General features: G+C 39.9%; 3 protein-coding genes across 13 annotated transcripts in view; 2 read left to right on the plus strand and 1 right to left on the minus strand.

The window, feature by feature from the left end:
- Window positions 1-687: 687 nt before the first annotated feature.
- LOC121594523 (serine protease inhibitor 42Dd-like) lies at window positions 688-6698 on the minus strand. 11 transcript variants are annotated; one of them, XM_041917861.1, is made up of 6 exons: window positions 6446-6696; window positions 6118-6329; window positions 5237-6034; window positions 4990-5131; window positions 4147-4321; window positions 993-1085 (listed from the first exon to the last, which is right to left on the minus strand). In XM_041917861.1, coding segments are annotated over exons 1-5 (1281 nt in total). In that variant the 5' UTR covers window positions 6447-6696; the 3' UTR covers window positions 993-1085; window positions 4147-4193. The 11 variants fall into 11 exon arrangements, 10 of the variants coding, with proteins under 10 accessions (XP_041773797.1, XP_041773795.1, XP_041773791.1 ...); XM_041917857.1 differs by lacking the exon at window positions 4147-4321 and adding an exon at window positions 4673-4861 and having other exon boundaries at window positions 994-1085; window positions 6446-6698; XM_041917858.1 differs by lacking the exons at window positions 993-1085; window positions 4147-4321 and adding exons at window positions 1508-1586; window positions 4673-4861 and having other exon boundaries at window positions 6446-6698.
- Window positions 6699-7741: 1043 nt separating this feature from the next.
- Window positions 7742-12535, plus strand: part of LOC121594526 — a 117768-nt gene continuing 112974 nt past the window's right edge. Inside the window, exon 1 of the mRNA XM_041917877.1 lies at window positions 7742-7814. The gene's annotated coding sequence lies outside the window, so the exon portion shown is untranslated. The remainder of the gene's footprint in view (window positions 7815-12535) is intronic.
- Window positions 7743-12535, plus strand: part of LOC121594525 (GTP-binding protein Di-Ras1) — a 173785-nt gene continuing 168992 nt past the window's right edge. Inside the window, exon 1 of the mRNA XM_041917875.1 lies at window positions 7743-7814. The gene's annotated coding sequence lies outside the window, so the exon portion shown is untranslated. The remainder of the gene's footprint in view (window positions 7815-12535) is intronic.

The raw sequence follows: 12535 nt of genomic DNA on the forward strand, positions 1-12535 counted from the left end.
CATTAAATATCTTTACTACCACTGCATCATTTTATAGTGTAACTGGTTGACGGACGGTAAGAACGTTGACGCTTTAATTAGTTGGGAAATAGTATATCTTTTCTTTTGGTATCAAATACGGATGACACGAGGCGGGAGTATTGGCGTAAATAGGATTTCCGCCATACAAACCTGTAATATTTTTGCATAAAGGTTACGCTTGCCCATAAAAATCAAGCGTAAAATTATTGAGTTTACGCCTCGTGTGACATGCTTATGCACTACATGTTGATAGGTGATATTCGTGATACAATAACAAATTATATTTCTTGCTCATGCTCACTCGTTCAGTAAAAAAAATTCGAAGAGTAATCATTTTTATGCAATTATGTCTATGAACGTAGCAATGATTTGTGCTAGTTCAATTGAATAAAATAACACTGTCATCGTCTTTGATAGAGTAGTGAAGCAACACACATTACTGGAGGGAAACATTAAAGCAGTGCTGACCCCAATCTTAATATTGCCTAAAATAGCTGCCCCACATTGCGACCCATGAGTGTGATGCGTTATGTATTGTGTTAATCAATAATTCACTAGCGCCTAGTACACTAGTATTCGAGTGAACCCAAATCGAAAACTACTGTGATTTGAAGAATAAAATGAAAAAAGTCATCATGATTGAGAAAAACAGCAAAGAGAAATGAGTGAAACAAAAAACAGTTTATCATTTATTTTATGACACTTGGTGAGTTGTACACCACATTGACATTAATATAAATATATTTGGAACATTTGTAAGTACCTTAAGTCCTTACTGTGCTCTTTGATACGCTATACAGAAGAGGTAGCTTTGTACGGTTTGTATTGTTGTGCGCGTTTAAATGCATACATATGAATGGATTAGTTAAGGCAACTGTTTGTGTTTGTGAGGTTATGCGTATTTGGTCCGATTTGAAGCATTCTATATTGACTCGTATTTCAAACTTTAAGTATTTTACCAATGAACAAGATGTTTCCTTGCGAATCTTGCAGCGCATATAGGAACGGATGATCAGCCGTAAACATAGGGTACATAATCATTGCGCACGTCATCATCACCATACCTGTTGGAACGATAAAAATTAACATAAAGTACGTGTGTGTTTTTATAGTCGTTAGCAAAAAAAAAAGTTGTTGCGTTTGTAGAGTTTTATCAGCCAAAGACGTGCATCTACTATAAGCGCTACGACTATACGAGACACATATTGAAACTATGGCCTACGAAGATATTCATTTTTGGTAAATCATCTTTTGTGTTATTCTTATGGTTCTTTGCTATTTTGAATGTTTGCATTTGCCTATCTTTATTAAATCAATGTTTTAGGGTGACTACAGAAACTGAATATCGGTTTTAGGAACTATAAAACGTATAAAAATGCATCATTTCTCCTCATTGTAATGCGGGTTATTAATGGTACACCGTAAACCATGTTATGGCATTTTACAGGTTTTTCCAATGAAAAACACACTCTTCTCCGGTGACATGAGTGCGTATATGAATGGATGATCAACTGTGAATTTCACTGGTTCGGAGATGATCATACAGAATGACATCGCGATCATGGCTAAAAATAAAGGAAATAATTGACACAAAATAGATCAACAACACGAGTCATCGAAAAAGAGGTACCAGAAGCGATTAAAAATAAGAGTTAAATCAACACATTTGCAAAAGTCAATCCTAACATCGTAGCGTAGTGAATCAAGGAAAACTAAAATCTTATAAGGTAAAATGAACCAACTTCAAAAACTCAAAAACTCTAGTAGAAAAAATTAATAGCGTTTGTTTACGATTAGGTCTAAATAGTAGTTAAAGTAGTCTAAAAGATCGATTTAAGTCATGTTTATATAGTCATTTTAAGAATTAAATGACCGAACATCGGAAATCTGGATCGCGGCAGTCGAGTGGGAACTTCTGCATATTGGCAGAAGACTGTCTAGTTTGACCGGCAAAGTATACAGAGAGGCGTTGAGTAGAGTGCGTTTAAAGCAGTAAGATAGTAACTTGAGGTTTGTCTTCGACCTGACGTATGTCTGGGTCCAGCCGGAGACTTAATACACCATCTAGACCACACATTGAATGTATTGGACCATGCACACGATATCTGTCTCGTGAATTGTGGTCGTGTCAAAGCTAAGACAGCCTTTATTTTAGTGATTGGTTATAAAGGCACTCAAAAAACATTAGTGAACACATTCCAAGCCACAAATGTAGCATAATCTCAACTAATATTCGATTTGGATGTTGTGAAGTTGACGTAATGATTGATTAATCAATCTTAACATCTCTACGCAAATTTCGAGAAGTGTTACGTGTCAAAATAAATGCATTGATTTTCTAGTTTTGAATACTAACTAAAATAAAATAATTTTACAAATAGCTTCGAGACTGCAAATGAATCAGACTCAGCTTTAGGTATTTTTGAGAAATGACATTGGAGCTCACAGAAGACCAACAATGTTTGTAGTATTCTCTTGGAAAAGCCGGCATCTTGTGGTACAGTCGTCAACTCGTACGACTTAACAGCATGTCCGTCATCGGTTCAAGCCTCGATTGGCCTGCTATGGGTTATCAATGAGACACTGAAAGCGAACCCCGCTAGTGGCATGGCATAGGTGGGGTAGCCCTTGACCGAAAACGGTTGTTGTGTCAACGAAGATTTTCTTCGAAAATTGGTGCTCGCTTGAGGGAGAAAAAGCCTAAGATGAAAAAGTTCCTGGACTAGTTAATCTAGTCCTGTTAACATGTAGCGTTGTTGTTCTATTTACGTTTTCGATTATTTTTGTTCATTATTTCTGTTAGCCCCAACCAAACCATCTGCTCCCTAGGCCAGTTCAATATCAATTTTAAGTAGTGAATTAGCATGCTTCATCAATCGGCTTGCCCGCTCGTTTTGCAGCATACTGTAGTTTTTGACCACGTACTAACGTCATCAAGTGATGCAACTTATTATTGATATGGTCGATTCATGTAGTGCATGTTATCTATGCTTATTTTTATCTTTTAAACTCTGACAGAAACATTGAATATGAAATCAAAGGCACGCGTTTGGGATGCGAGTGAAATATTGACGCAAGAGTAACAAGAACCGATGTGTCACAACTGATAAACTGATTCGGGTGTGAATGGTCGGATTTACTGATATCGTTTCCGACTGTGAAGCAACGTCTACATTTTTCAAGCATTCTCGTGGGGCGTACATTCGTATCCCCGCTTGCCTATCTTCCTAAGCGAAAGTCGAATTATTTTGATGCACAACAAGAAAACTGATATTTGCACCTAAAAATAAACCACCGGTTGGTTTGGGTGGGAGTATTCCCAGGAAACGTGTCTGAATAGCCACCAGAAAATAACGCAAGAGTTATTTGTTTACTCAAATGCGGTGGGGAGGTTTGTTTAGCTATTTAGGCGCAAGTGATCTGCTGCACCGGTTCTCACAAACAATTAATGGCGCTTTTTTTTCGCATCACGGCAGCAAACTCACCATCGAATGAGATCATTGAACGCGATGAAGTAGCAGTTGAGTTGGGAGACTTTTATGTACTTTGCGATTTAAGTCGAGTGATTCATTTTGGTGCGCATAAACTTGTACCGAGTTAGTCATTCTGCATCTATAATGGTCGATAATGTACTGCAATGGTGATTCACACATAAGTTAACTTGTATAAATGCTTAAACAAACAACGGAGTTATCAAAAGCCAAGGGCTTAGTGCAAGATTTAAAACACAAATGCCATCGGCACTGTGCATCGTTAAGCAAAGCATTTATAAATTACTTTGCGCAACCGTCCAAAGTGTGTGTGTGTGTCCTAAGGCACGTACACACCTTCATATAAAAAAACACTGCAAAGATCGGTAAGGGTGCTGAGCAACACACCGATCGTAGGATTACTAGTTTACGAGTGGGTCACTTCCAGTCAGATAAAATTGATAAGCAAACGTGCACAAAATGACAAAAAAACCAGTATCTCAGGCGAATGTAACCATACTTTTCAGAGGTTTTGAAAAGCAACTTTACAGCGCGGGCACGGTGGTAGTGTACAGTGAACGAATACTTCATATTTATTTTCCTTGAGATAGGTGATTTCATTAATACTAAATATTATCACGTGCATTCGACGTACGGATTGCAATCGGAGCAAGCTCGACCAGTTTTGCGCCTTGCTGCACGCTAAGCATCGATCTTGGCCACGCGACCCACAAAGTAGACCATCTGCTGATGCCTCAGCACATAAAGAAATGGATGGTCGACCGTGAAGTAAGGGTGCATTGGCATGCAGCGCATCATCATGATCATACCTATTCCGAGGATTTGTCCGGCCAGAATGTATCATCGGGTGCGGCGAATCATGCCATGTAGGGAAGAGAATAAGAAAAAAGGGAAAGCGATCAGAAAGACGCACGTCAAGAGGGGCTTGTGGTTAGATAATTGCGATCGAAGCCAATTAGGAGACGTTTTCTCGAGTGAAGTTGTTAAGGGGCGTCGGTTAGGGCCGAGTTAACAGAAAGAAAAAAATCCGTATTCGATAAGCGAATAGATTGTAACGACCATTAATCACATGGCCAAATGAGTGGTCTCACCATAAAAGCACAAGCGAGACCGATTGCAGTTCGTAGATAGCACACTCGCACACACACACACACACCCACCGATTCGCCGTGCAATTTACAATTCCTCGTGGCGATTTGCTTGGGTGACATCAGATTGATCGGGTTTCACCAACCGGCCAACGAAAGCCGTCTGCCGTGAAGACCCCATCATCAAAGCGTACAAGAACGGATGGTCTAGCCGTACTTTGAGGCGGTTTATAAGGGCTCGTTTGACGCGTGCAACAGCCGCTACAAAAAGAGGAATACCGGTACAATGATAGAATGCAAATGCTCGTGTGACTTTAGCTCTCGTTAGGGGGGACGGGCAAAGTTATGAGGGCTATGTGGAGCCGGGTCAAAGAAAACTAAATGCTTACCGGTAGCAGCAGCCGCCTCAGTGCCTTCCTCGTTCACTTCAATGAACGCTTTGTGGACGACTTTGGACACCTTTAGTGGTTCGTTTTGCTCCAGCAGGTCGGGGAATTCGGCCGAGTCGCTGAACATTCTTTCCATGCCGAGCTGTGTGTGAGAAAGTAAGCAGAAGGGGAAAATGCGTCAGACTTCGCTACAAGGGCTTTAACATGCACATTCCTACAGGAAAACGAAAAAAAAAACAGGACTTACCGCTTGCAGATCCTCGTTGAGATCGCGTGTAAATTCGATCTTGAATTTGGGCAGAAACACCTCCACCTCCTGCTTGTGCATTTTCCCCGCCAGCTCGGCCAGATTGAGCGTGGGCAGCTTTTCCTCGAGCGCGGTCAACCCCATACGTTCGTTCGGCAGTAGCAGCATCATCGTCATGTCGCTCCCGCCGTACGTGAGCTCCAGCGCCGAGAAGCCGAGCTCCTCGAAGTTGTTGAAGGCAAAGTGTTTCTTGATGTTCATCATCGGCACGTCGCGCGATTCCGTCTCGCTCAGCCAGAACGGGAACGGGCGGGTCAGACTCGGATCGAACTGGTACGTCCAGGTGCCCTTGAAGTGCACCGCATTGACCAGCACCATGCGCGACAGCTCGTCCAGCGCATCCGGCGAGATCAGATCCTTGATTTTGTTGTTCGTCTTCTCCTCCACCCAGCCGTTGATCTTTTTCGCTGCCGCCGCGCTCTCGGCAAAGTTGACCGACTCGGCCTCCGACCGGAAGCTGCCGGTGGCAATCGCGTTGAACGCACCCTTGACGGCGTAATTCTGCATGACGTAGATTTTGTTCGCCACGTTGACCGTGCTGTCGGTGGCGAGGCGCTCCATTAGGCGCCGATAGTTGTCGGCTACGGTTTGCTTTCTGTCCGGCGCTCCAAACTCCAGCACGGAGTACATCTGCTCTGCGGTAAGGCCGCCGGCGCCCATCGCGGCCAGGGAAAGGCACGCACTGATCGAGAATGGCGAAATGACCACATTCTCTCCCGCATGTTTCGCACTTATTCGCTATAAAACACAATGTACACACAGTAAGTATTCGCGCATTACATTGACCGTCCAGCCGCTTGCCGTAAGGTGGCGTGACTCACCTGGTACAGCTTGGTAGCGAAGCTGTTCGACTGTGACACAAATTGCGCATCGAGAGAGCTGCTATTTTCGGCCATGTTAAGTTTGAGGTTGTCCAGATGGTTTGTTATCTCCGGTTGGGTTGAGAAATGGTGATCAATCGATTGCACTTTGGATAGTAGTAGAAGCACTGCTAGAACTGGGCGTAATGTACCGAATCGTCGTATCGCGGGCACTGCGAGCGGGTTGAAGGTTATTTTGGGACTGGAATTGAAATCTGCTCAACATAGGCGCTATATACGCTATATTGGCGGGTGGTGCAAGCTTGTACATAAGCACACACACACTTACTTGCGTTATGGTGCGATGACTCATTCGGCCGGATGCGAGTTGGTGTTGTTGGATGGACGTCTAGCCGGTGTATTTGGGCGGCCGCGGCAAATATCGGTGTGTTTTTGGCTTTTCGGTGCGTAGACCGCAGCACCAACACAAGCACGACCAAACTTATGTTTGTGATTCAGCGATAGGCCGTGGGGAGGAGATGAATATTGGCAGCATGTGTTAACACACATACACGAAAGTACGTGGTAAGCGCTAATACGTTATGTACTGTGTTCGGTGGTTTGTTTGTTTTCGAATGCGTGGCGATGACATTTGGCCAAGCAGGATAGAGTTAAGCCGCAGGATTGAAAACTTATGATTGGAAATGCCGCACAGTGGGTATCAGCTGATCATCGCGCCGTTTTTGTGTTTCGCGTGTTGAGTGTTTTATTGTAAAGAATTCATATATATTGGCCTATTTTGTGTTTTATCTAAACATCTGACTATCTGACCTGCATTGAGCCATTAGCACATACAACAGTTTATCCGGAGAGTGAAAAAAAAGCTTTAACCGATACAGCAACAATGCAACTGAAAAGGATCCTGCGGAATTTGGCAATGTCCATGGAAACAGATTCTTGGATAGCAACCAGATGGGTATAAAGTAGGGAGCTGCTGCAGCTCAACGTCAAATTTGTGTGAACATTAGAAGAAGTAACTCTTAAATCTAGAAGCCAAATTAACGTGAACGTGAATCGAAGGAAAAAGTGAAGTGAAGTGATGTTTGAGTCCCAGTGCAAGTGTCCGTGAAAACCTAAAGACCACATTCTCATTGGTTGAAAGAAAGGTAGGAATTGTTTTACTCCGTCAAGGTTAATTACAGGAAAGTGGCGATTTAAGGACGGAACTGGCTGGAACTGGCACAGCAATATATGTCCTGTTGTAGTATCGTGTGGAGTAAGGGGAGAAAGTTGAAGGCTCAGGGTTTTGGAGTCGGTCATACATACATTGGTCAAACCTCCGAGAGCTCTGAACAATCTTGGGCCCTGGTTGAATACCACAGCCGCCTTTAGACATCGCGGTCCTACGCGACTGCTTGGTTCACTCAGAACTTGATCCGTTACCTGATGTTACCTGTGGCCGTGTGCATCAACAGTGCACCAAAAGGATGTAGCAGTAGGATATTTTAATGTTATTTTTGTGATTTAATGTGTAGTGTTTTGTTTCTTTTTTTCTTTTTGATGTAATATGTTTCATAGATTTTTTTCTTTAAATTTTATAGAGTTGCAGCTTACTGGTTAACATGCGCCTGTTGGATTTTGATTCATTTATCGAAAAAATGGCGAACCTTGAGTGACTCAATCCATGTTTGTATTCCTGTAAAAAACCAGCCAAGGGGGTAAGTATTGAAAAGTTTGTTACGGGCATGAACCATACTTTGGGGTAAGTGTCCAATTTACACTCGGCGAAAATATTTGTTTACTATATGCACTTGTAAAATAATATAAATGTGTCTGCATTGCAGGCTTTTCATTAGATTCCTTGATTCGTCTCACAGCCAATTAACTTTTTCTTTCTTACTCTGCATTGTGCAATGTGTGCTTTGATCGTCGGTTGTTACGCCTCGTAATACAGCGAGGAATGGTGGGCTTACCTTCGAGCGGGTTTGGTTGAATGAAAGAGGAAAATTTAAAACGCCAAGATGCTCTAGGATTAAATCCATTTTGTGGTCGTTTGAAAAAAACGTTTTTATTCTCCATTTTCTCTTATGCAATTATAACATATATCAATCAAATCAAATTGTGCTCAATTCAATACTATTGCATGCACAACACAATACGCGACCACTTTTTAGTGTTAAATTGTTTTCTTTTTTTGCTTTAGTAATAAATTGTGTTTTCAAATGATTTTTTTTAACATCTTCTATTTTATCGACTAATGAAATGTGATATAATTGCTATTTTAGTTTTGCTTTAAGCTTTAACATTATTCTATAAGCTGCATTCACGCTGTTGTCGCAATATTAAATAGTATCAGGTACATCTGGCTGTCTAGTTTGGTACATCTGCTTCTCTTTCAATTTGTATTGCAAAGAATAACATCCGATTTTAAAGGAACGCACAACTATATTCAATGAAGCGAACAGAATGAAACTTTATTATAAACTATTTGTATATCAATGTTAAATTAATGATTACTTTGATCATCTAACATCTCCTCCTTAACCTTGATGAGACAACTCCTTGGTTATTAATAGCTTCAGTAAAGCGACATCCAGGAATAAGTTTAGTATGGACGTCTGCTTTCTGAAGTTCTGATAGCAGGTGGTGTAAAAAGATTGTCTTCTTCTCTAATTATTTTCGCACGAAGTATATCCAATCTTCTTTTCTGTACAAAAACATCTTTTTCAAAAAAAAAAAAAAATTGAGAAAACCCCGCCACCTAATTACCTCCTGAGATGTATTCGAAAGAGCCATATATTCAGCTTCTCTTGTGGATAATGCAAACAGTAGGTTGCATCTTACAGCTCCAAGCTACAGATCTACCACAGAACTGGAATACAAATCCTGTAGTAGAACGACGGGTTTCAACATAGTTTCTCTAGTCGGCATCGCTAAAAGCTTGAAATAACGGATTAAACTGTTTCTGATACGTTAATTTCATGCTTTTAGTACCTTTGAGATAACGTAGAATCCTCTGTCGCTATCTAGTGTATCTCGTTTTGTTCGCTGCTAAATCTACTGACCTTGTTTACGGCATAATAAATATCTGGCCGAGTGCAGTGTGCCAAGAACTAGCTCTCGAAAAGGTACTTTTTCCATATGCTGCTTTTGTTGGATTGATGTTGTTTCAGCTTTCCTCAAATTATTACGTGGTTCAACCATGAGTGCTTTTATTGAACTGACCATATAATCTTACACTAACCTGAGCCATAACACCGATCTCACTAACACCTAGTTACATGCTATAATTTCGCATATGTATATATACTACAGTCTCCCCACTAAACGCAAACTTACGATTAACTATTTACAATATTTCAATCGCGGTTGACCTTTCAATCTATCTGATCTCCTAATGGGTGGAGATTGTGATTCGCTACGTTTGCGTTTATAATTATTCTCTGTATTCAACAATGTATCATTTTGGGACAAATTCTTTTCAGTAATATAACTATAATTCAACTTGCGTTTCAGCTTCCTTAATTGGTTTGTGTACTAATCTGGTATTTCCATTTATATTAGCAATGTAAGTAGTATAACTAACTTTCTTTATAATAGTGTCTGGAATCCATCGCACTAATTCCTTAAAATGGTTTCTATACACTACCTTTTCTCCGCTTTTAAAATCGATATACTTATTTTCCCTTCTTATGTTATGAATACGGACCGCTTTACAATTTTCTTCGTTATCCTTATTTTTTTCTACTTGCTTTGCATTTAATTTATTTAAAACAGTTACTGAAATGTAAGCAAAAATTCTCTGTGACGGCGTTTCTTTAGTTTACGTTTAGTAACCGTAGTGGGCGTATTCCTATAGTGCAACAGAAATTTGCTTATTTTGCGGCTCAAAGGCAAAAATTTATATTTAGAATCTAACAAAAACTTTTTTAATACTTCTTTTACTGTCCTCACTCCTCTTTCTGCTAACCCATTTGATTGAGGGTGATACGGTGGTGATTTAGTTACTTTTACACCATACTCTCTCAAAAAATTCACAAATGATTCAGAATTGAACGGCGGACCGTTATCAGTAACCACTTCCTGAGCAATCCCAAAATAACCAAAAAAAGATTCTATCTGCTCTATGATGTCGTTAGCTTTGGCCATATTTAACAAACGCACATCTATAAACTTCGAATACGCCTCTACTATTATTAATAATGTTCTAGATTCAAAATAAAATAAATCTATATGAATCCTTTCAAACGGATTTCCACATGAAGGCCATTTTGTTTCTACTATCTCTTTGCTAACTGGTTGACAAGCTTGACAAATCGAACATTCTGTTACAAAATCCGAAATATGCTTATCCATTCCCAACCACCAAACAAACTTTCTCGCACTAATTTTCATCTTTACGATACCATCGTGATTTGCGTGAAATTTGTTGAGTATATCATTTCTTAACATTTTTGGAATCACTATTCTATCATCGAAAAATAATATTCCGTTTTCTATTCCTAAACGATTTTTCACATTGTTATAAATTTTCAACCCTGGCTCTAAATTATTTTTCCATCTATATTTCACCAAATTATAAACATTCCTGATTTCACCATCACATTTACTCCCAAATTCACATTTTTTAGTCCATTTTCTTCAGGCAACGGTAATCTGGACATGGCATCTACATTTGACATTAACTTCCCTGCTTTATGTTCAATCGAATAATTATAATTCGCTAAAAATAAAGACCAACGTTGCAACCTTGCTGCTGTAATTGCAGAAGTTCCTTTCGACGGATTGAATATTTCCTTGACGCCACTGTTATCCGTAATTAGTTTAAATGCCCTTCCATACACATATTTGTGAAATTTTTTTATGCCGAGGCATTACCGCTAATGTCTCCCTATGCACTTGTGCATAATTCATTTGCGCTGCAGTTAACGTGGATGATGCAAACCCTATTGGTTTTTCCTCACCATCGATTATATGGGATAAAATTGCTCCTACACCATAAGGACTGTCATCCACTTGCAATACCAACGGTTTGCTCTCATCATAAGGTATTAACACTTGATGATCTACTAACTGATTTTTCGACTTATCGAACGCTATTTGACACTGCTCCGTCCATTCGAACTTAGTTTGTTTCCTCAAAAGGATATACAAAGGATGTAATAAATTTGCTAAATTGGGTATGAAGCGATGATAATAGTTCACCAACCCTAAATAAGCTTGCAGTTGCGTTACATTCTTTGGAACGGGTGCGTTAACAATCGCTCTCACTTTAGACTCGTTAGGATGAATACCCTTGTCTGATATTATATATCCTAATTACTCAATACTGCTTTTGAACAAGACTGATTTGGCCACATTGATTTTTACATTATGCGTATTCTTTTTCCACAAAATTTTGTATAGACGCTCTTTACATTGCTGCATATCGGTACCTCCTACCAAAATATCATCGATATACGCGATTCCTTCTGTATCTTGCAATACTTGATCTATCAACGATTGAAATATTGCCGGTGCTGAATGTATGCCAAAAGGCATACGAGTACATTGAAATAATCCCTTATGCGTATTTACCGTACATATTTCACGAGACGTTTCTGATAATAAGACTTGCAAGTACGCACCCGACAAATCTATCTTGCAAAATACCTTCCATGCTGCTATTTTAGCAAAAATATCTTCCACTTTCGGTAACGGGTAATGTTCCACTGATAATTGCCTATTCAATACCACTTTACCGTCCAAACACAAACGTATACTTCCATCTTGCTTCTTCACTATTGCAATTGGACTTGCCCATTTTGAAAATCGTGTTGGCCGTAAAACACCTTCTGCTACAAGCTTGTCTAAAGCTTCTTCTACTTTCGTCTGCATTGAGTATGGCACTGGGTACGCTTTATGAAATACAGGACCACAACCTGCCTTTAATACTAAATCCGCCTTAAAACCTTCAATTGTTTCGTTTTCTCCTGATTTTATAACTTTCGGAAATTTCTTTGCTATTTCCATAAGTAGATCCGTTTCTATAGCTTTTATCTCAAACACTTTTCTCCAGTTTGGAAATAATAATTCCAACCCATCTCGTCCTAATAAAGGACTTACTTCCCTTTCCGTAGGTATAATCACCAACTCTAACTTTTCTTCTTTTTCCGCCTTCGGCATCCTAACTTTCACTTCAATTTTACCGATGAGTTTTAACGATTGACCCGACGCCGATATAAAAGACATGGTGATCGGCTTCACCTCTACTTGGCTAAATACATCCGTATATGTCTTTTGCGAGATCACACTCGCACACGCACCACAATCTATTTCAAAAACTAATTTTTTTCCATCACACACTAACGTGATCATTTGCGGTACACTTGTATTAGTTCCTTCTACTTTTCGTACGCCTCTCTGATACGATCGACCTCGACACACTTTCGCTACGTGC

The sequence above is a fragment of the Anopheles merus genome, chromosome 2L, assembly GCF_017562075.2.
Source record: "Anopheles merus strain MAF chromosome 2L, AmerM5.1, whole genome shotgun sequence".
Taxonomy (NCBI): Eukaryota; Metazoa; Arthropoda; class Insecta; order Diptera; family Culicidae; genus Anopheles; species Anopheles merus.